Source organism: Halichoeres trimaculatus, unplaced genomic scaffold (genome assembly GCF_033239565.1).
Source record: "Halichoeres trimaculatus isolate MK-OKI-2021-1 unplaced genomic scaffold, fHalTri1.1 fHalTri1_scaffold_5, whole genome shotgun sequence".
NCBI classification, from domain to species: Eukaryota; Metazoa; Chordata; class Actinopteri; order Labriformes; family Labridae; genus Halichoeres; species Halichoeres trimaculatus.
The window spans coordinates 27951969-27975686 of NW_027437183.1; the positions used below are offsets into that span (position 1 = coordinate 27951969).

The following is a 23718-nucleotide window of genomic DNA, read 5'->3' on the forward strand; positions in this document are numbered from 1 at the left end:
TTTCTCATTATTATATGTATTTTCTCATATTAATGAATTGGTTTTTCATATTTATGACTTGGTATCTCAGTATTGTGAATGATTTTTCTTTTCTTTTTTTTTTTAATTTTCCATCTTTCTTCCAGTTAGAATGGACTTCCATAGAATATTATGCTGGGTTTAGTAAGAAAACATTGAAAAAGATTTACTATTTTTGAAAATTTGTTGTAATAAAGAAGATGGAAAGAAGTGTGTTTCCTGATTTACACATCATCGGATAGGACAGCTCATACACAGTTCATTATAACCAGTAGGTGGCGGTAACGCAACGTACAGCTGGTTAGTCCCAACTTTTATGGGCCAGAAGAAGAATGTTGGGCGGATTAGAGTTTGCCTGTTGAGTTGTCAGCATGGCGGGCACTGTGGTGGTAAAATCAAACAAACCTCATCCGTACAACACGTCACTAACCGGAGACTTGCCACATACTATACGGCTAAATATTAGCCAGGGGTTAGCATCTGGCTGCGTAGAAATGTCTTTATTTCCAGACGAGACGGGACTTACACGTATTCTGTAGTAAGTATCGGATCAGTAGTAGACTGTGAATGTGTAATTTAACCGTTGTTTCGTTGACGGAGAGTGAAAATGTTTTGAGACTCATAGCTCGCTTTAACGTTACAGTCTTCGCGTAATATCAGTCGAGCCACTCTCTGGGGACTTCTTGAAACGCTGACGTTGGCACACACATTTTAGTTGTTAGGTACACTGCAGGGACTCAAGGCATGTTTACTATGCTGTATATGTTTCAACTGACTTAAACCGCATCGAAACTGGAGGAGAAAATAGTGTTAAGCTCTATAGTCTGAGCATATCATCTGACATAAGGCCCCTTTCATACAAGAAACCAGACTTCGTTTAAAATGTATCCATGTCGATGTTTTCCTTTCCTTCCTTAAGGTCATAACGGCAGGTACAGAAAACGGGATGGAGCCGTTGAACGAACCAAAGGCCCCCCTTTCAGCAGACTGATACAAAGAAATAATCCAACAGGTTGAAGTCAAGCTACATCATGGGAAGGTTGGTCAGGTGCTGTCTGTGGTAATGTTGTTGACATGTCTCTTGTCTGACACATTACACATACACAATGCTCATTCTTTCCCCTCTCTTTCCTTTGTTCTCAGGATAAGTTTTTCGTGCCTTTTCCCAGCCTCATGGCATTTCAGCCTGCCATCCCAGGTTCTTCCCCGGCTCTTGATCCCCTCCCTCAGACAGCTGCTCTTCATCGGCCTGGTGCTCTGCCTCATTGGACTTCTCTACCTGCTGCTTGCCTCTGGACAGGGGGTTGCCAGCTGGACCAGAAAAGAGAACCACTTCCACAGGTACATTAACAGTTTCCCTAAGCATGCTTATGTAAGAACAAAACCTCTGAAACATGATCCTAATAATCCCTATTTGTCTGAAAGGCACTTGGCAAGGGTGACTGACATAGATGCAACAGATACAAACAACCCCAACCTAAACTATGGCTTGGTGGTGGACTGTGGCAGCAGTGGCTCAAGAGTGTTTGTGTACTGCTGGCCCAGACACAACGGTAATCCTCATGAATTGTTGGACATTCAGCAAATGAGAGATCAACACCGCAAGCCAGTGGTCATGAAGATTAAACCAGGTATGATGCAAAGTCCCATTTTTACTGCTGTATGACCAAGAGTACTTGTAATGTGATGCAAGAAAACTGTTCATAAGTTTTCTTGTGAGATGCTGTAAAGCCATTTTTTTAATCTCCTTTCCCTTTTAGGTATCTCTGAATTGGCTAAAACTCCAGAAAAAGCCAGTGATTATATTTATCCACTGTTGAGCTTTGCAGCTCTTCACATCCCCAAAAATAAGCACCAAGAAACACCTTTGTACATCTTGTGCACTGCTGGAATGAGAATCCTGCCTGAGAGGTTTGGTGCTAAATATTAACTCACAATATTTCCAGAAGCTCTAAAACTAAACCGTCAACAATAAAGGTTAATATTCTTAATTACAGAAAACATTAAGTTAAGTTAAGTTAAAAAAATTTATTCTTTCATTTTAGTCAACAAGAGGCACTTCTTGAAGATCTACGGACAGACATCCCAGTCCACTTCAACTTCCTTTTCTCAGATTCTCATGTGGAAGTCATTTCTGGAAAACAGGAAGGTAATAACAAAAACTACTGTGCTCAACTACGAATTGTTGCTCCTTTAATTTTTCAGGGGTATATTTATTTTTTGTTGCTCAAGCTTTTATCAAATGCAAGCCTTCTGAATCACTTTGATGTTTTTTAAAATTCTCTAAGTCAATAATTTTGGCCAAATCCTTTCGATTTGTCTTAAGATTTTACACAGTTCAGTAGATCTTGGTTGTTCCAAGTTTAGAAAGACTGATATTGTGGTTTAAAGATACAGCTTACAACATATCCTCTTTGACCTCAGGTGTGTATGCATGGATTGGAATAAACTTTGTCCTTGGAAGGTTTAACCATGTGCACAATGGTAAGTGCCAAAGCAAGACAAATGTCTACAGCAGATTGAGTAAACATGTCCTCCCTTCCTGACTGACTGACTAACTCTGTCACCTCTCTGTCCTCAAAGAAGAGGAAGCTGTAGTGGAGGTTAATGTCCCGGGCAGCGATCAGCAAGAGGCACTGGTGAGGAAAAGGACTGCTGGTGTTCTGGACATGGGTGGGGTCTCCACACAGATCGCATACGAAGTGCCCAAAACTGTAAGCTTTGCTTCTCCACAGCAGGTTATTATCCACAACCAATTCTGTTTTGTGTTGTCTTTTTGTCACTCACCCTTTGTTCTTCTCCCTTCTTTCAACCACTGTCATTCCCTGGTTAAACCTGTATGCACCATTTTTGTCCCATGGAGATGGTCTGCTCTCCATTCACCACCACTATTGAGGGCATACTGTAAGCCTGCTGCATGACTCTTTAGCAGGAGTTCTTAACTGAAAACATTCAAGCTGAAGCTGTCAAATGCAACATAAGTGCCCAGTATTTGTACGTGTATTAGACATTTATTGCTCTGTAATGGGTTTGACATACACTGCTTGTCATTATTTCTTTACCCCACATGATTTTTAATGGAGATCTAACCTAAAGGCTTTAAACAAGACATGAAAATATTTAAGATAAAGATTAATGTTGTCTATGTCATCACCCCTGTCATTGAACAAAGATGCAGTAGCATGGATGTATTCTGAGAGTCTTATCATTCCCAGACTAATTTTCATTTTCCCCTCTAGGAGGAAGTTGCCAAGAATTTACTGGCCGAGTTCAACCTGGGCTGTGACGCACATCGAACAGAGCATGTTTATCGTGTTTATGTGTCCACCTTCCTGGGATTTGGAGGAAATGCAGCTCGCCAAAGATATGAGGAGAGCCTCATCAGAAATACTGCCACCAAAAACAAGTTAGTTCTTTCTTTTTCTTTTCAAGTTTCCTACCACCTTTTACCGCCTTTACTGACATCACTGATTCCTTCAGGCTCTTAGACCAGCACATTGGTGAGACGACAGAGTCTCCTCTCCTGGACCCATGTCTTCCCACAGACCTGCAGGATGAGATCGGTCCGTCTACTCAGAGGCTCCACCTTAGAGGAACAGGAGATTTCGACCTGTGTAGAAAGATTCTCCAACCCTTTCTTAACCGCACCAATGAGACCCAAACCTCCCTGAGTGGGATCTATCAGCCGGAGATAGACTACAGCAACAGCCAGTTCTACGGTTTCTCTGAATTCTACTACTGCACAGAGGATGTGCTGCGCATGGGTGGTGATTATAACGCTTCCAAATATGCTCAAGCTGCTAAGGTAATCACATTTTATCAATCATCATATCAGTACGACTATTCCTGTGTATTCGTGATGACTGAAGGATTAACTTCTCTTGATACTTCTGGTTCAACCTTGTACAGAGTTACTGTGCCACCCAGTGGAAGACTCTTAGGGAGCGCTTCGACTCTGGCCTGTATGCTTCTCACGCTGATCTTCACAGACTGAAGTAAGTCTTATGGGATTATCCCTCAATCTCCAAGCCGCAACCAACCAGTTGGCCACACCCTCGAGAAAGATGCCTGCCACAGAAGACAAGAATGTTGATCAGCCACTCTATGCTTTTGTCAACAGGTACCAGTGTTTTAAATCGTCATGGATGTATGAAGTATTACACTCGGGCTTCTCTTTCCCAGCCAACTATAAAAACCTGAAGACCGCTCTGTTGGTCTACGATAAGGAGGTCCAGTGGACTCTTGGAGCTATTCTTTACAGAACACGCTTTTTGCCTTTGAGGTAGGGGCAATGAGCTCAAGATTTTTTTCTTGTAATCAAGCTTCAGGTTGTGTTTGCCATCAAAGATTGTTCTCTTTTAACCTTATGTGTTGTAGCCTTTTCGCTTCCATAACCACTAAACCGCTAGATGTGCCAATTTTCAGACTGCTGCATAGCCGTATGTTGTAAAGTTACTTAAATCTGTTCATTAACTGCTCAAAACTGTCTATTTCAAAAATAAGACATTCATGAGACTAAGTAAAACAATGAGGAGGTTAGCATAAGGATCTCTAGTTCATAAAATATTGGAAGGAGGTGCGCCTCAAACACAAATGTCTTTGCATAGCTCTGCCCTATTCCAAAGGGATGGCCAATCAGAGGGAAGGAGGTCTGTCGAGCAGGGGCCTTAAAGAGACAGCAGCTTGGACAGAGGCTGATTTAAAAAAAAAAAAAAACCCACCAGTGTGAGAAACTTGGGGATATTTGTTGCACTGTAAATCATTCAAAGCTACTACTGGGGTTTCAGAGGGACAATGTTACCCCAATAAAAAAAGCACAGTACCCCCTCTTTGATGACATGTCCAGTGATTGTCCCCCATAAATAGCAGAACACTCTTCTTGACCCTTTAACATTAGACATAGGGCTTTTTGGAGTAACTGTTCAACAAAATGAGTATATTTCAATGTCATGCTTGTGCACTTTATTTCTGAATCATGCTACGAAATCTATTCATAGCAGATTATAAGATCACATGTAACTTTAATCTTCAAAAAAAATTGCTCCTTATCAGCTTACTTGATACAAAGCTGTAGTTTGCATGCTTTAATTCAGAACCACGTTCAGATCGATCTGATCAAGACTCTTTACACTTAAAACTACAGGGAACAGGTTAATGTTTCATCAAATGTTTTTTTTTTGTCTTCTCCAGGGATATCCAACAGGAAAGTCTGAAAGGATTGCACTCTCACTGGCGGCACAGCTTCTCTTTTGTCAACAACCACTACTTGTTCCTGGCTTGTTTCTTCATCGTGGTGTTGTCCATTATGCTGTACTTACTACGACTCCGCCGCATCCATCGGCGTACAGCTCAGCGCTGCAGCCCCTCTGCTGTAACATGGCTGGAGGAGGGCATTGGATCACGCACACTCCCAATCAACCTTTAGAGTTCTGTAGGAGGCAACATCTGGACAGCATGTCTGACTTTCTAAAGCCAGGGGGTACTTCCCTTCTTTTTTGGGTCATCTTCTGAAAGCATCTTCCTCCAGATGGCCAACAAAAAGGAAATAAGGACACTTTTTGAGACATCAGGCTAACCTGAGCCATGAATATATTTGAATGACTTTGTTTAATGGTAAAATGCATTATAGGGATCATGTTCTTGCCTGCCACATATTCCCTTTACGAAATCAAATGGCAACTGCCTCTGGGTGTCTTCTACTTAATTTCTTACAGAAAACAATATGGTACTTGCCTGCTAGCTTAAGTTCTAGCCAAAATAAATGTGTGGTCTAAACTTGTTACTGAGGGGGTAATTTATAGGGTATTTGCCTTTTATTTATGCCTTTTATGTGTATGATCACAATTTTCTTTGTTTTTCTTATCGTCAGATGTTATGCACACTCACTGTTTATGTAAGAACCTCAAATGCAATATGATTTATATTCAGTAGAAGGAGCAGTTTTAGATGCAGTTAGGATTCCTTTTTCAGGCTGAATGTTTGTTTTTTTCTGAAGTGTGTGTGTGTGTGTGTGCGTGCGCGTGTGTGTCTGCGTCTTTTCTTAAATTTTGTTGCCTGAACAGGAAAACGAGAAACGAGTAAAGGCCCTTAAAGGCTTTACCAGTGCAATACGTGTCTTGTCACTGTTGGAAAATGCTCCAGAGCTGTGTGCTGCTCCTCTAACAGGAGTATCAGTCGCTCTTAAAGCCCTGCTGAAATTCATATGTCGGCTTGTCTGACTTTAATGTTGGAGACTGTTGCATATATTTACATTGAGCTTCATTTTTAGAAGCTGTTATATTACTGCTGTGAGAGGAATCTAAGTGAGGGTACACGCCCTGTTTTTTAAAGTGGAAATGCTCTACTGGTTTGCACAAATGAATGCTCATTTATTGTCACATTGAACTTCAGAAATAAAGGTTTTATCTTACACCTGTCTGGTTTTTCATTTTATTGCATCAAGAAAAAAAATATTCTTTGTATTTCCCTCAATAAATTTTGAAATGATGTTTTACGATACGATACACACACGATACAATATACTTAATTGTCCCCCTAGGGAAATTTGTTTTGGACTCACCTGCTGCTCACAAGTCTTCAGAATCTGATCACAAAAACAACACAAATTGCACATCACCAGTATTGCACACACAGACACATATAGCATATGACAGAAATTGCACATTATACACATTTGGACCTTTTGGTCTTGAAGGATAATTTCACAACACAGAAATGGTGAGAGCTGATCCCACTTGACCTTTCAACAGAGTTCTGCATAAGAGCCTCTATCACATCTTGCATCCTGCAATGAGCCATCAATGTTTAAACACGCATATTAACGCACTGAACACAGCTTAATAATCTACTTATATATAAGTTATATCTCTGTAGGGTATGATAACGTGGTTAATTTGCCCATAATCCGGCTGAATGAGTCTATGTGACAGGTGTTGTTAGTCTTGATGTTTATGCTGTAGGAAAACCGTCTGAACAAGTGGTGCTGCAAGGCCACTCTCCCAAAATGCTGAGTCACTGATATGCCACACTACTTGGCTAACACACTTGCACAGACACTGCTGTGTAGTTGGGTTGCACGGCTTATGTTTCAGCCAATGTTGAGTGACATGGGATAGTTTGGATTTTACACTAATAATGTTATTAATAAATCAAAAAGGACAGACACAAAGTCCACAAACGCAGAAGAAACCAAGTGTTTCTCTGCATAGAGACAAAAGTTGGGTTGTTTGACTTGTTGAGGCACTAAGTCTTAAACGTGTTCAGCTGAATCAAACGATAACCCTAACACTAACAGGCATGCAGTTGGATATCAAGGTGAAATTTAAACTTTAGGCCTGCAACAAGAGACTGCATGACACAGCATAAAACAACAAACAATTAATTATTAAGATTAAGGCATGTAGTGAGGAAGAGCGTACATGTTCATTCAGCCTTGTTTGAATGATTAGCCAAATGGTTTCTTGGAGTTTAATCAAACAAGTGCTGAAAACTATGAGGCGATGACTTCCTCTCTGTAGTTCTGTTTTCAAGTTGAACAAAACATGCTTAAAGATAACAAGAAATATCCAAATAATGGCAATCTGCAGATGAAAAGCTGTCATTTGTCATCAATTGTTTTGTATGTATTGTATTTTTAAGCTTATTTTTCATCATTTGAAACTAAAAACAACTTTTTTTTCCTACTAATGCAGGAGCAACATTTTTCTTCATTTTTTGATTCTGATCAAGCACTTCGTTTGTTGGACAAAATGTCATTTCTGGAGTAAAAAAAAATGAGGATGAGGCTGTCAGTGCTTTGAAATGCAAAGTTCTAATTTGTTCAAATAAGTAAGCTGTGTAAAGCTTATTGTACTCCCTCTTGTGCAGCTAATCTGAGGTGCAATCATAGTAACTTAATGAAAAATCTCCAAGAAGCTTATAATGGTTACCAAATAGATAGTGCAAACATTTGTTTCTAGGATTCTGTCTAAGTTTTATGCTGTATTGAGGAGTTTTATGAGAAATTCACACCCACATTTTAGTGAAAGAAGGTATATTTTTCATTGGAATAAAATATTGTTTTGTGTTTTACTCACTGTGTAGTAAAGATATCTGTTTTCCATTTGTTTCTGCTGGCCCTTTTATGTACTCTTATCATTTACATTTTTCATGCTTATACGGATCTGGATTATTAATCAAAATCACCTATATCAATTACAAATGTGATTCAACTAATAGCCTATAATAAAGAATAGTAATTTAAACTGATTCAGAATAGTTTATGATAAAATTAAGAATAATAACAATGGTTCAAGCGGGAAAGGGACAAGACTGTTTTTTTATATATTTGTTGAATATTTGCCGTTATTTCTTCTGTACTCTCTAGGAAAAACAAGAAACAAGTATTCCGTTATGATTGTTATAACCTTTGTCTGATAAAGAAGCCAAGCCTGCTAATCTTATGGAGCAGAGATCCAGGATTCCACTGAGGTCAAACTCATTCAAAGAAACAAGAAACAAATAACAGGCACGGTTAGACATCAGGGGCTGGCTACGAAGTGTCAGAGGAATCTACCATGAAAACTTACCATTGGTCACCCTGAACGAAGAGCCCGCCCAAGTTGGAGAATATTCAAAAGTGATTGGTCCATCATTGGCTACAGCGGTAACGTCACACGGGCGCTGGAACTCTACTAAGTGATGTGATGGTGTTGTGGTTGTGCATGCTGCCGACACCTCTCTCCCTCCTAGAGTGTTATCTGGTGTAGAAGACCATCAGGGAGAGCTCACCACGCATGGAGTTGAGCTCGGAGCCTGTGGTGGTAACACTGGAGATGTCGCAGATCCAAAGCAAAGACGAAGAGCCCTTTGATGGTGCCGGGGACTACGAGAGCCTGCCACCTCATGTCTCAGTGACGACCCACATGACAGCCGGAGCCGTGGCTGGCATACTGGAGCACACCGTGATGTACCCCGTGGACTCTGTCAAGGTAACGTACACAGAGGCTGCTTAGCAGCGGGTCTCACTTGTTTTCCTCTAAAGCTCGTCACTTACTGGCTAAAAAAGTGCTAACTGCACAGACTGCCTGCTAACACACGTTAGCTTTAAAATGTTGAAGCTGCCCTTCTTAGTTAGCCTCTACGTTAGCTCGTTCCTGCCTGTTTCAAGTGGACTGAACTTACTTGTTAAACAGGCTAGCGTGAATTAAACAGAAGAAAAACACAGTTTTAACATAACATAGACATTAGTTACAGTTTGACTATCCCCTCAATTGCGTTAAATAACTATTAACTCTTCGCTCACATTGCAAGCACACAGTTCACCCAGATTAACCCCTAAGTCACATTTTAGAAAGGTGAAGGTTAATAAAGATGTCTTCATTTTTACTTTTCAGCTCGTGTTTTAGTGTATCCCGGTTTTTTCTCCATTCACGCCTGTTTCTCTTCATACAAGGAAGCACAATGAGTTATTTAGACTGACGTAGGGTGAGTGAAGGTCATCAACTGTCTTGACTGTGAATTATGTCAAACTGCCTTTTCATTCAACCAACCAACCAACCCTAGACACGGAACAATAACATCACATTAACTCTTAACAATGTTGTGCCTCACAAAGTTTCTGTGCTGTAACTTTCTAGTAAGTTTTACATTAAAGTTACCATGAGGCGTTTTTAGCTCTCTATGAAACAGGCTGAATTGCCTTTTGATGACCTGTAAAATCAAAAAAGACCGTCACTGTGTACACTGAATATATATATTTTAAGTTGAATTAAGATACATTCATTGCCTAAACTGCTGCAGGGCTGTATGCCACAGAGTCAGCCTTATATTTCATTAAGTTTCCCAATAAAAAGATTTTTGATGGATGATAAATTAAATGTTATGATAAAACATCCAAAATCCTTAATATATGCGTCAAAATCCACTACTTTGTCTACATGGGGCACAGAAATTTACACAAACCAGTGTGCAGGAGCTTTAACTGTCCAGGGTTAGAAAGTAAAAGCACTCTTAACTCTGACTTATCTACACTAAAATAAGAAGTATTGTAGCAAAATGTCTTAATTTTGAACTCAGTTTCTCTTTGTGTATTTTGGGGCGGTGGATTAACGAACATTTATGTTCATGCACATTAATGAATCACTTATTCAGTGCAGCCTATGACTATTGATAAGAAACTTAATAAAATGTCATTGGTTTGTCCTTGCATGTAAAGTTGCAAAGACAAACCAATGCATGAGTAGATTTTCTTTGTCTTTCTGCATAACTGAACAAAGAAAAAACTCTAGTGGTTTAATGTCATTCATACATTCATAATTAAATCTGGATTGTTGGGCCAGCCTTTGTTATACTAACATTTGGTCTGCATCACATGAGCTCAGACATGGAAACCTCCCTCACTGCTGCGCTCTGTGAAAGGGCTGTCACACTTGTTGGTAAAAAGTTGTGGAAGTTAAAGACTCACTAATTCTAAAAAGTCATTCACTCTGTCTCAGCGCTCCTTTAAATTTCACTTGTGATTGCAGAGCAACTACTGTTGGAGTGATTGTGAACTTTGCCCCTGTAATCCTCCTCTTCTGCTCAGCTTTTGTTTTCTAACAATGTGAGGCTGTTCTGAAACGTAGCTTACCTCTCAACACTTCAGAAGATATTCAATTCCATTAACACTCAGCAAAAAAAGATAATGTCATCTTTGCTTCACTGTTATAGCGTCCGAAGTCATCTTTTCAAACCAACACCTGTGTGTCCCTCATTACACAAACCATTGTTGCTGTTTCCTCCTGGAGTTTCTGAGTTTTCACAAGCACCGTCCAATCAGTTTGATCAGTGGGTGTCTACATCTGACAAAGCAGGTGTTTTGAAATGTCAGACAGTGTAAAGTGTAGACAGAATGAATCATAGTTCCTTTTTTAACTTATTTTTGGTGTCCGTTTCATCACACATCATAAAAAGTCAAACAAACATGGCTGACTTAAATGTGTTTATTCCCATTCATGATTCTAAATCAGGAGTTGATTTAACCAGTAGTGACTTACTTTAAGATTAGGCAGACTAGTTCATTTATATTGACCTGTGTGTTTTAATCCCACTGTGAATAAGAGAAGCAGCTGTGTATCAGGGAGTTGCCCGATTATAGGAGGGGGATCTTATCGCTGTTACACACATTTGGGATCAGCCACACACAGTGAAGGGTGTGTGTAGGCAGTTGTTCTTCTGGTGTGTTGATTAGAAAACTACCGCAGGACAAGAGCTGAGTTACTTCTATGAAATTGGACAATGTGACACAGGTTGATACTGATTATCATGACTTTTGGCGGTACAAAGCAGACAAACGTTTAGAACAGAAACATATTTAATCTGTATGTGCTTGTTTTTTGATTTCTGAACCAGGCAGCTCCTGGGTTCATCTCATTTCTGTATTTTCCCCATGTCTGTTTTCTTATGTCTTGAAAGGGATGTAACTGAAATGAAATTTCATCCCCGGGGATCAATAAAGGTATTCTGATTCTGATTCTGAATGTTTTGAACTAGCTTTTCTTTTTTTTTTACAGCTTCTAATATTGGAAACAGATTAAATTTGATCATTTGGAAAAATTGCAGCTCAAAGACTTTGAAGAACACTGTCACTAATCGGGATGGGTTCCAAATTACGTACCTTTGCGGGTACCGACCGAAATCTGTCAAAAGTACTGGGTACTGATTAATGAAAAATCAAAAGGTACCATGTTCAGGGTACCTACATGCATTTCTGTGACAATGAGGGAGTGGAAGATTAGGCAATTTTCCATGCTACACATAAACACAGCATTACAAGTTTATATATTAAAGAATAAATATGTCAATTTAAAAAAAAGAACCATTATTAAACAAATTGATATTTTTTACCAAATAAGCACAAAAAAGTACCGAAAAATTGGTACCGTTGAGTACCGATACCGATTGCCAGGTACCTAGCATTGGTACCATATTGTTTCAAATGTGAGAGGTACCCATCCCTAGTCACTAATACTAAAATATGACAATCAGATTGAACAATTAGTCTTGGAATTTTATATTTCTGAAAAGGTACATTCAGCTTTTTCTCTGATTCTTTTTAAACCATAACCAAAGTTTTTCTTTCACCACAACCAAGTTTGAAGTGTTTATCATTTAGTAAAAGTTTAAAACCTGTTCCTGTCAAGTATTAGTTTTTATTTTTTTATGGGATACACTTTGGAAAACAGGCTTTAAATTAAATGCTGCCAAAAAATGTGCTCTGTATCTTTTTTTTTCTGAAGAACAAACTGATGTTACAAAACTTCAAATCCTTTCTTCTGTCAAGCGACTGAAATATTGAAAAATAAACAGGCTTATTTCTTCCCTACAGTGTGATTTGTTGTGAATAAATCCAGCCACAGAAACTTCAAGTGTCAACCTTTCCATCAAAGTTTTGTGTGCCCAGAGTCCCCAAATCTGTATCAAACGGAAATGTAACAGATATTTTATTGTTAATCCAAAGGAAGGAAACATGGGAACAGGCTGAGGAAGATAGGCTCAGCCTATCTCCTGACGCAGCCCCAGATCTCCTCACAAATAAAAACATGCTTTGTGGTGTGTGGATAACTTGGCATGGTGGAGTTAAACAAAGAGCTGCCACACTAGCCTTGGGAGAGACACACATCACTCAGTCAGGACCTCAGTGCTGCCAAGAACACTTGCTGTCAGAACAATGTGACGGAGAACAATACACCCAGAAAAAAAAGATGACTCCAGGTGCCTGCTTCAGAACCTCTCAGGGTCAAGTGGATTCTCTGACTACCAAAAAGGAGCTCACAGTAAACAGGTTTACATGTGTGTCCTTCTTCTTTTCTTTTTTCAGACGAGGATGCAGAGCCTGCAGCCTGATCCAAAGGCTGAGTACCGCAGCGTGTATGAGGCTCTGAAGAGGATCATCCGCACAGAGGGGGTTTTCAGACCGCTGAGGGGTCTCAACATCACCATGATGGGAGCTGGACCGGCTCATGCACTCTACTTTGCCTGCTACGAACGGGTCAAACGCTCACTGAGTGACGTCATTCAGAGTGGAGGCAACAGCCATTTAGCCAATGGTACGAGTTCCAGAGTCTAAGCACGTTTCACTTGGTCGCCACTCCAACAAACACGGCCTGCAGGAGAATAGCTTAGCCTTTTTAATGCCGTATCCTGTTTACAACCACTCAGTAAGAGCCAGGTTGCAGCATAGAAAATGTCCATGACAATCTGGGATGGGAAGATGAAAAGCTAACCAACATGTCATTTATTTGTTTCACTCTTCTTCAGGTGTGGCAGGTAGTGTGGCCACTGTCCTTCATGATGCAGTCATGAACCCAGCTGAAGGTAAGGAAAAAACCCTTCCCCCTTTCAACAGGTTCAAGTTGTCGATATGTCATGTTTTTCCTTTGAGAGTAAAAATACAATGCAATACAATACAGCTTTATTTATATAGCACATTTAAAAGAACCAGCCAAAGTGCTGCACAGTATGAATATATATAAAAACCTCTGAAAACAAAGCAAAGCAAGCAGTCAAATACAGATTAAGAAGCAGACAAGCTCACAGCAAGTGCCATTAAAACAAGACGTTGACTGGGGTTGTCGAATAAAATTGGCATGTGGTCCGAGAAAGTAGTGTTGCAAATGTCCATGTTGGAGACACATAGACAGTGCGAGAGCACTAAGTCGAATATGTGCCCGAGTTCATGAGTGGAACCAGACACAGACTGCACAAAGTTAAAAGTCAGTAACATTTAAAAAGTTCCTCGAGAATGGCTCATCAGGGCAACAGATATGAATATTAAAATCACCAATAATAAGGACACGATCATGTTTAGGAAGAATTTTGGCAAGAAATTCAGAAAAGTCACTTATGAAGCTCTGAGGTGCTGAAAAATTCACTCACTGTGAGCAAATTGTTGTAGTTCATAATTTAAGTTTTTATCCCCTTTTGCCAACACAGGACCATTTAGTTCAAAAAGTTATTTCAAATCATGTTTCCATTATGTAGTTTGTTTTGATAATTTGGTTTGATAAAAATGTGATTCCCTCAAAGTTGTGAAATCAAACAGCGATGGCATATTTCCACTCAGGTTTGTGACTTTAGACCTAAACTTATTACACACTGGTCCATTAGGGACATTACTGCCTACACAATAATAATGTTTCTAAATATGTGCTAACATAGCCATCATATAATTTAGCTAAGCTATAGCTTAGCTAAATTACATTAAAGATGCTTTGAGGAGGAGGATCTATTTTAACTGGACTGCTTCACCTCCTGCTGGCTCAGTGTCAGGCACACTGTCATTAAGATATAACTTTTAACCAGGCGTGTGTTTGTTTTGGAGCAAATTTTCTTTGTTCAAGACAACTTATTACCAGATATAACACAACAAGTATTCGTAGGTTAATGTGACTATGAGCAAGCTGTTAGTTTGTACCGTAGTTTAGTGCCTGTCCATACGTAGTGTCGACAGCCCAATGATGTGAGATGTGTCCGTATTATGTAACATTAGTGAATCCTGATTATGTCCTGCCAGTCATCTACCAAGCAGAGCTAACATAACCTCACTTCATTTTATTGATAGACTCTCCAGTTTGAACAGAGCACTGCAGAATAACTGCTTACTGCGAGTTGGAATGGACATGATCACAAACAGTTAAGCCCCTGTTTTAGCCTTTAGCTTGGGCTGTATCACTCTCTGGTTTAGCTTTCTTTTGCTCTTCTGTTGTTTTTCTGTCTGACTGTTAGGCTCCTGTGTCCACCATCACTACAAAATTGATTGAAGAAATTGTTTCCAATCAGAGAAAAACACAGATCTTTCTTCTCACTTCTAACTTTAGAGACTTGGGCGTGCCTTGAATTAATCCGGGCTTGTTTGACCTGTTCGGAAAGCTACAAAGTAGAATTTCAAATGAACCTGTATTGGCGCTGATAATCCCATTTTAAAGTGTGGATTATTATCAGGCACATATCTAGAAGGGAGACTTTTTTTAAGATCATTTTCAAACTCCTCACAACCCACTTTAAGAAAGACTCAGTTCTGTCACTTACCCTTTACTGTATGTTGATTTAAATTTAGAGCAACAATGCATCTTCATCTATAGAAAAGTTAGTCGTCACTGGAAAAGTAAGAGTTCTGTTCAGTAATAACAGTTTTTAGTTAAATTCTGAGATTGTCATTATTCAGAAAGGCGTCGTCAGAATCATGAGATCGGAGTCAGAATTTGGGGAGAAAGTCAGAATTCCTGAAGTTAAGTCAAAATTTTATGAGGGCAAAAAAAAATCTGAATTTGAGGAGAAGGTTTAAGAATTTAGAGAAGAAAGTCAGATTTCTTAGATTGAATAAAGAGTTCGAAGAGAAAAAACAGAATACTGAAATTAAAGCAGGGATTAGTGATGAGAATCACCCGTGGAATCAGAAATCTGCATTTATAAAAAAAAAAAAAAAAAGAATTGAAATTTTATCAAGTTCTGACTTACTGAGGTGCAGATGGCCCTAGCGGTCCAAGTTGAACCCCATGAGGTTCGCCCTCAGAGGGTGGCCCAGGTTTGAGTCCAGCCTGTGGTCTGTTTCCTGTATGTCATTCCCCTCTCTCAACCTGTTTCCTGCTCTATCCACTGTCTCATACTCTCTAATTAAAGGCATAAAAAAGCCTGAAAAACAACTGAAGGAAAAAAGTCTGACTTCTCCTGGTATACACTATTACATGCGTGGAATAATTAAATATGTTTTCAGATTTTAGCTACATGCAAGAAAATAATTTTCTGGTAGCAACAGTCAGGTAGACCTCCAGAATATCGTTCAGTGTTTTCTTTTCCTTACAAAATATTCAAAAATGAATAATCGTTGTATTATGAAGATTGTTAAAGCACACAAACATGCCTGTTTGTTTCCTCCCTCAGTAATAAAGCAGAGGATGCAAATGTACAACTCTCCGTATCGAGGACTGATGGACTGTGTTAGAACGGTAACTCGTACTGAAGGTGTTGGAGCCTTCTACCGCAGCTACAGCACACAGCTGACCATGAACATCCCATTCCAGGCCGTTCACTTCATCACGTACGAGCTGATGCAGGAACAGCTCAACCCCCACAGACATTACCACCCAGGCAGCCACATCTTGTCCGGAGCGGCCGCAGGAGCCATTTCCGCGGCAGTAACCACTCCTCTTGATGTTTGTAAGACTTTGCTTAACACGCAAGAGAACGTAGCGCTCAGCTCCATGAACATCAGCGGACACCTGTCAGGAATGGTGAACACTTTCAGGACTGTGTATCGGCTTGGAGGTGTGCCGGCATTCTTCAAAGGGGTTCAAGCTCGGGTTATTTACCAGATGCCCTCCACCGCCATCGCCTGGTCTGTGTATGAGTTTTTCAAGTACTTCCTGACCAAACAGCAGCTGGATTCAGACCCAGGACCTGGACCCATGTAATGGAAACTTTTAAATCCACTACAGGTTGAGTGGAGCTGGTGAAAGTCTGTGTGAGGAAGTAAGATGAGTTTCCTGCTCACAGGTAGTCTCCTGTCACGAAGGGCAGGTGAACAGTTGCACTCCCTGTTATTGTCTTAAGTGTGAGTGTTAAAATGAAGTTGCACAACAAGGATATGCAACAGATATGACTATTCACAGATGGTCTTCTTCCTCCTTCCTCCTCCTCTTTACAAACACATCGACTCTCTAAACAGTTTTCTGTTTTCTTCTGATATAATTAAGTTGTCTTGAACGATGTTTATAGTTCTTAATATTGGAGCTTTTTATTTATTTTGTTAGCTTTTTCAAGGCTTGCGTTTTATGGATGCGGAAGACCCACAGTGCTGTTTATTTGTTGTTTTTGCATCGTGTATTTATAAAAAAAAAAAAAAAACACAACACATTCCTTTCATTCCCTCCACAGCCAGTAGAGCAGTTGCTCTTTCCAAGTGCCTCATGAATATTACACGCTGCTTCTCATTCATTTCCTCTTTTGCTTTCTTTTGTTTTTTTTTTACAGAAAACTGTTTTTTTTTCTTTCTACAATATTTGGTTTTTGTTACTGCACTATTTACTATTCTTTCTGTTTTTACTGGTCAAAATGAAACTTTCTGATCTCTTTTTTTAAGTACTATTTTTTCACTTCATGTCCATTGAAAAATCAACCACAGCTCTATTTTTTTATGCAGTTTATTTTTGGTGAAGTGCAAACATCCCATGTTCCCACTCCTGTGGTCCAGTTATTTGCCTTGTAAAACACGCACTACCACGCTTCTGAATCACGCACAACAAAGACTCCTACCTGTCACAGAAAGAAGGCAGCTTGTTTATATGTATTTGAAAGCAGAATATATATTATAAAGAACTTAATGACGTAGATGGTGGATGACAAAAAAAGGCTGTTACTTGAGATGGAGCCATATCTTAGCTTTACTAAGGCCTGTGTTATCCATGTGTCATATTGACTTTTGGCCTAAAGGCTGTAGGTTGTATATAAGTGTCTTCAGAGTATCAGTTGCATTAATACAGACTTTCTCTGCTTCAAAATGTAAAAAAAACTTTATTCTTAAACCATGAAATGAAATCATCTTGCGAGCAGGCTTTGCCTTTTCTTCCATTTTTCTCATCCTGTTATAGTTTTGTATTTCCTGTGTGATCTGCTCTCTGCTTCTCTTCTATTTACCGTTCAGTAATCAAGGCATTCCTCCAGATATTGATATAATCTAACAAGCAGCCAGATTTATTTGCTTTTTGATTAAAGAGTTTTTCCTCCTTTGGTAAAGTTCAAGGAGTTCATAATATTCCACTTAGACACAGTTACTTGTCCGTTATGTAAAAGTTGATTTACCAAAGACGTGCATCACGAGCTATGCATCCTACTTTAAAGATGCTGTTCACCTGTCACCTGGGAATCATGACACCTCTGTGCTCCTAGTCTTTCTCCCTGCTAGTTGAAGTGATATATCTTTGACATCTGAGCACATCTTTAGAGGCTTGGTGGTGTCTCTGCTGCCTTATTGTTTTCAATCTCTTCAAAACTTTATTCTCTTTAAAGTACTTGATGGATCAGCAGATTAAAGGCAACAAAAGCCTCCCCCGCCTCCCCCGCCTCCCCCTCCTATTTACCAGACTCATACGGCTGTGCCATTCCTAACTGAACCAAACAGGGTCAGGCTTGACTGTGACTCTTCTAATAAAAGAAAAACGGCTGCTTTTAACAGTTTCTGATTTGTTACACTTTCAGTCACTCTGCCTGCCTTCTTTCTCCATCACTTCACTGATGTGTTGATCCATAACAGTGACTGATAATCCCTAAATTGTGTCTGTGTCCAAGTATTTTCCCACACCAATGTAGTGTTTCTACATGACATGTTGAAGGAGACTGATGTGCTGATATATAATCATAATATGTGGAGATTTCCATGATGTAAATATTTTAATGCTATGAACGCACAAATGATGAAAGTGGGAGTTGGGATGATATTTTTGGGCATCTCCACAACAGGAACACTTGGAGGTTTGACCATGCAAATATGAAATGATTGTAACAATGCTGCTACAGTTTGTAACACTGGAGCCCAAATAAACATGCAAGTAAAATATGACCTGTTTTATTTGTGTGGTTTTTCTGATTTAAATCAATATGTGCTTTGATTTAATGATTTTCTGTCTTAGATTTTTACACTGCTCTATTTTAAGGCCCCATATTGTGCAAAAATCACTTTATTAAGTCTTTTAGTGAAATTTGTGGGTCTTTGGCTTTCCTTCCAGCCCACAAAATGTGACATTTAATGACAAAACCTGAACTAAGTAGTGATTGTGAATGTAAAATTCTGACCTAAAACGAGCTGTTTGGATTTTGGGGATTTGCTGACGTCAACGATTCCCTTTCTTGACCAATCAGGAGCAAGTCTGACCTGATTGGTACATCAGAGCAGATACCCCCCGAACCCTCTTCCCGCCCACTCCCCCTCCCGCTAGTAGGAGAATGCCAAAGTCAAAGAGCCATCACTGCTCTGTTTTTGGCTGTAAACAGCCACATAGTTCCATACACAAGCTTCCCATCTCAGTAGAAGACGAGACTAAGTGGCTAGGGTTCATTTATCAGGAAATGTGCCAGCTACACTCAGTAAAACTGTGCATGTGTGTGCTAGTTACTTCACTGCCGACTGCTTTTCCAACTTTGGACAGTACAACAGAGGGCTAGCAAATACACTGGTCCTGAATCCAGGTGCATTACCAACCATCCACCAACAAACCTCAGACCCTGGAAATGTGAGTGTTTTAAATACTGTGTGCTGTGGAGCAGATTTAAGAGCTTTTCCTCAGTGTCCCCCCTGTCTTTGTGTTAGCTTCAGGATGCTAACTTTAGCTGCAGTTAGCCTGTTGTTTTAGCCTGTAATGTTACAGTAAACGAGCTTCGCTGTTTTCTAAACATTGTGCACTTGGAGCTCGTGACGCTGCTCTCAGTGACGTGGAAGAGCGGGGCGGTATCAGCGGTGGCTCATTTACATATGAAGGTCATGCCCACTAAATCAGAGCGTTCCGAACAGAGGGGCTATGAGAGCCTGGAAACAATGCTGCTGTGCTTGATTTATTGGCTTTTTGACCAAAACATGTTACTACCATTTCATGAAGACATCAATGATCCATATTAAACTGCAGAAAAGGAGCATAGTATGGGACCTTTGAAATACCTCCCCTTCAGTGTGCTGTGTTTGAGGTAGACAGAACAAGTTCAGCAAAGCTGCTTAGTCTAGTTGTTAACTTGTGTATTTTTGACACAAAGGAGTCAGTTTTCATTCATCCCCAAACAGTAAAATTGAAACATGAGTTATTCAGACCATGTAAACATGCTGTGTTTGTGCATGAAATTACAACCTGTGGGAGAAAAAATAAACTTTTTGTTTGTTTGTTTCCTCGAATAATTAGAGCAATGATTATGAAAAAGACATTTGTGAGAGAGGGTCACTAATTTCATTGCCTAATGTTATCACTAGGGTGGAAAACAGTCATTTGAGATTTGTATGACTCAACTCTTGCATACTTTTGTTCTGCAGGAGTCCTACAAGTCCAGTAGAGGGCGATATAGCTTTATTTGTTGGACAAAAGTAGACTTCTGTTTTTTGATTCCAGCAGTCAGGTAAAAATAATAATAATAAAAAAAAAAGGCTCAGTCAGTCCTGCACAGTTCAGTCTTGTTTTAATCTCAGTTTTTAACCTGCTCATGGTATTCAAAAGAGACCTCTAATCAACATTGAACTTAAAATCATCGTCATCCTGCCAAGACCTGAGTGAACATTTTGTCCATAGTCTCTCTACAGTTTAACAAAATTATTACAAAAGCAAATGAACAGACAAACATGGGGTTGTTGCTAAATGAGAAGTTCATTTTAACTAAATATAACTAATATAAATGGACAACAATGACTGGCGATCTCTTCCACACTTAGTTCTGAAGTTTCGCTGCATCTGCATATCTAGTTTTGTTTCGACAAACCATAACACACATGCCTTTTCTTGAGGGGTTGTCATTTAGTTAGGGGTTCACTTAACAGAAAACCTGAAATAAACAAATGCAATGTGATTGAATATGTTGATAACCAATAAGTACTTAGAACATATGATTAAGATATCTCATCAATTGCCTCTGTAATACATTTTTTAATTGTAAAGACAATTAATGGGCACATCTTACAAGTCATTTTAAAACAACATATCAAGCTGTAATGGAGCAGATCTTATTTTCTTGTTATAATGACCCACTTCAAGCTGTGTCCATATTTGGCATTTCACATTTACCACAATTTTATTAAAATCAGGATCACTTTATTCAAAATCCCCTCCCTAAATTATTTCTGATTTATTTATTTGTTTATTTAATTTGGCTTATGGGGGAAGATGGCAGACAATGTTCTCAAATGCAGGTTGACTTTTACTCTGCATTTTTTTTTGTTTGTTTGTTTTGTTTTATTTCGTAGTGGTGTTTTCTTTTTTAAAAATCTTCCAAGGTATAGTTTCATAATAAGTAATACACTTGAGAGAGGATATGATTTTCTTTCCAAAAATCAGCCTCAAAAATATCAAGAATTAGAAAGATTAGTGGCACTACTTTGTCCTATGGGGGCACCAAAATTTTTTAAAAAAAGTTTTTTTCAAAGCTTTTATGTCCCCTTGAGTGTTATTAAACATGAAAGGTTAATGGACTGCTTGGATATGTTTTCATAAGCACATTAAAATGATGATAACAGCACAATAAACTGTACTGTTGCAGATTCTAACACAATGGTACACTGTTTAAAGCTTTCATGCCCTCACACTGTTGACAGTTATTCTTACTGTAGCTATGAAGCCCTGTTCCTGGGTTTGATCTTTTCTCATGTTTATATGAAGGTAAATTCTGCATGTCCAATGAGTTTTCTGCACACAATGCAGCATGTAATGATCTGATCTGATTTTTTAGTCAGATTAAGACAGTGGAGAACCTTCATTGCAGACCAACATGCTGTGGGACACGTACACTTGTGCTGTAACGTTGTTGTCCCTCATGTAGCTTTCACCCTTGTTCATGAGCAGGCTGTTTATCTGAAGTGCACAATGAAGGCCCCCCTTAGTCCCGGTCCTCTATCTGTTCGTGTTTAATCGCTTTAATCTGCAGTAAACTGTCCCACTACTTTATATCTCTATCACATGGAAAAGAAAAACTACTCTGCTCTGTTCCTCTCTCTCTCTCTTTCACACACACACACACACACACACACACACACACACACACACACACACACACACACACACACACACACACACACACACACACACACACACACACACACACACACACACACACACACACACACACTGTATCACACTATGAATGGTATCCATCCCAGAGATTGATGGAGTGTATCTGCTGATGGGAGAAGAAAACAGCTGCTCTACAGGTACATGAGGGATCCAGTTACTCTCTATCTGAGGAAGTTTATGACTTTTCCCATGTGAAAAAGAAGGATCAGGGCGGTTTGAATCCTCCTTATCAACTCCAAATAGCTTGTCAGACAGTCACGGCATATTGGAGCACTGACAAAGACCCCCTTTGTGGTCGGGGTTTGGTTTCCTCCTCATCTGTTTTGAAGATCTCCATGTTTTTCAAAGCATCATTGGCCACCTTGAAGAGCATGACGACGGCTCCAAACCACACTGTTCACTGCATCGCACAATCACATCCCTAAATATATAGATACAGGAGATCAACTCTGACGGCTTAACGTTGTTTTCCTTGGCTTTTGTGTATCAGAGAAGCTTTATGTAGCCATGTTCTTGTAAAATCTCTGATCAAAGTATGGAGGAAGAGATGCTTTTCATTGTGTACTCACCAAATCCAGTTAATCCAGGAGCTGCAGATGCAGGTTTAGAGGCACTCTGAGCCAAAGCAGAAGGAAATAGAGAAGAGGATGTTGACTTCAAGTCATCTGTGTTTGTGAATCAATGTACCGTGTCTCGGCATACAGGTAGTACAATGGCAAGTGCAGAAATAGTAGCTCTTCTAACCTTCAGCTTCACCTTTAAACAAGGTCCTTTATCTGATGACAGAGCTCACACACAGCCCGAGACACTGAGAGACACTGAGAGATACTGTCAGATTCCCAGTCCCGTCAAAACAGATGCTATCTGCCCTCTTCATGTCTAATTACCTGTTTACTGAAGCCTCAGAGTGAATAGAGTTGTTGATAAGAACTCACTTTAGTTTGAGGAAATCAATGAGATTCATGAGTCAGATTTTATTTCATTTTTCACAGCGTGTGTAACTTTCTCTGCCTTGAAAACTAAACTCTTACACTGAAGTGTTTTCTGCCCGTACTAATCTCTAGAAAACTACAGAACTACCACAAAGCGTCTCTAATGCAAGGAGGAGTGATCTGAACAAAAAGATGAGTCATTCCTGTTCTACATCACAAAGTCAGACAGGCTCTTAAGTCTCTCTTTATCACCTCCATCAGTGCTCTAGTCGCACTTTGGGTATGTTACTACAAACTTCTTAAATATGTAAAGCCTTAAATCCTGCCTGGCATCTTATCAGAGCTGTTCTCAGTCAGCCTGACATGCCAACCTGCATCAAGCTATTTATACTAATAGTTCAAAGTAACTCTTGTTATTGAAGGTGTATTTTACTCACCACTTACAGTTGATGATGAGCACTCCTTTCATTCATTTGAGGAGATCTTCACAGTAACATCAAGAAATATAAAATGAAGATGCTGCAAAAAAAAAAGTCATATTCTACTTTAGGGATTCAAGTAAAGGCCAAAACTTGTGATTCCATGGAGCAAATCTTGTATTTTTCGGTCGTAGATTTCCCTTGTGGATTTTATGGAGTGTATTATGAGTAAGCTTAAATGCATTCATTACAGATGTTATCAGGAGGATCTGTTGTAATTGGACTGCCTTACCACCTCCTGGCCCGGAGTCTCACATACACTGTTGTGAAGACATGACTTTTAACAAGGTGTGTAGATGTTGTGGTGTTTGTTTCTTAGTTCAAGATAACTTTCTACAGGATACAACACCTGAGGTAAGGTATTTATTAGTACAGTTGTGTAGCACTATGGTTTGAAACATTACAACAAGGAAATGTAAGTTTGTGCCGCAGGTTAGTAGCCGTCTATATGTGGTGTAAGAGTATCATTCGTTCATTCCATATCCGTTTTAGAATCCAAAATCAGAAAACAAATAA

At 39.5% G+C, this 23718-nt stretch overlaps 2 protein-coding genes across 4 annotated transcripts; both read left to right on the forward strand.

Moving 5' to 3' along the window:
* The first annotated feature begins 379 nt into the window (after positions 1-379).
* entpd4 (ectonucleoside triphosphate diphosphohydrolase 4) lies at positions 380-6403 on the forward strand. Of its 3 annotated transcripts, none has more exons than XM_074671217.1 (13): positions 380-556; positions 938-1066; positions 1162-1359; positions 1444-1649; positions 1779-1929; positions 2064-2167; positions 2443-2502; positions 2602-2756; positions 3258-3424; positions 3499-3823; positions 3928-4013; positions 4139-4300; positions 5209-6403. In XM_074671217.1, the coding sequence occupies exons 2-13, from the start codon at positions 1050-1052 to the stop codon at positions 5441-5443; spliced, it is 1866 nt and encodes a 621-aa protein (XP_074527318.1). In that variant the 5' UTR covers positions 380-556; positions 938-1049; the 3' UTR covers positions 5444-6403. The 3 variants fall into 3 exon arrangements, with proteins under 3 accessions (XP_074527318.1, XP_074527320.1, XP_074527319.1); XM_074671219.1 differs by having other exon boundaries at positions 2602-2732; XM_074671218.1 differs by having other exon boundaries at positions 381-556; positions 938-1057; positions 5209-6402.
* Positions 6404-8672: 2269 nt separating this feature from the next.
* On the forward strand, positions 8673-18576 carry slc25a37 (solute carrier family 25 member 37). Its single transcript, XM_074671311.1, has 4 exons — positions 8673-8987; positions 12857-13085; positions 13297-13353; positions 15919-18576. The coding sequence occupies exons 1-4, from the start codon at positions 8793-8795 to the stop codon at positions 16446-16448; spliced, it is 1011 nt and encodes a 336-aa protein (XP_074527412.1). The 5' UTR covers positions 8673-8792; the 3' UTR covers positions 16449-18576.
* The last annotated feature ends 5142 nt before the right edge of the window (positions 18577-23718 follow it).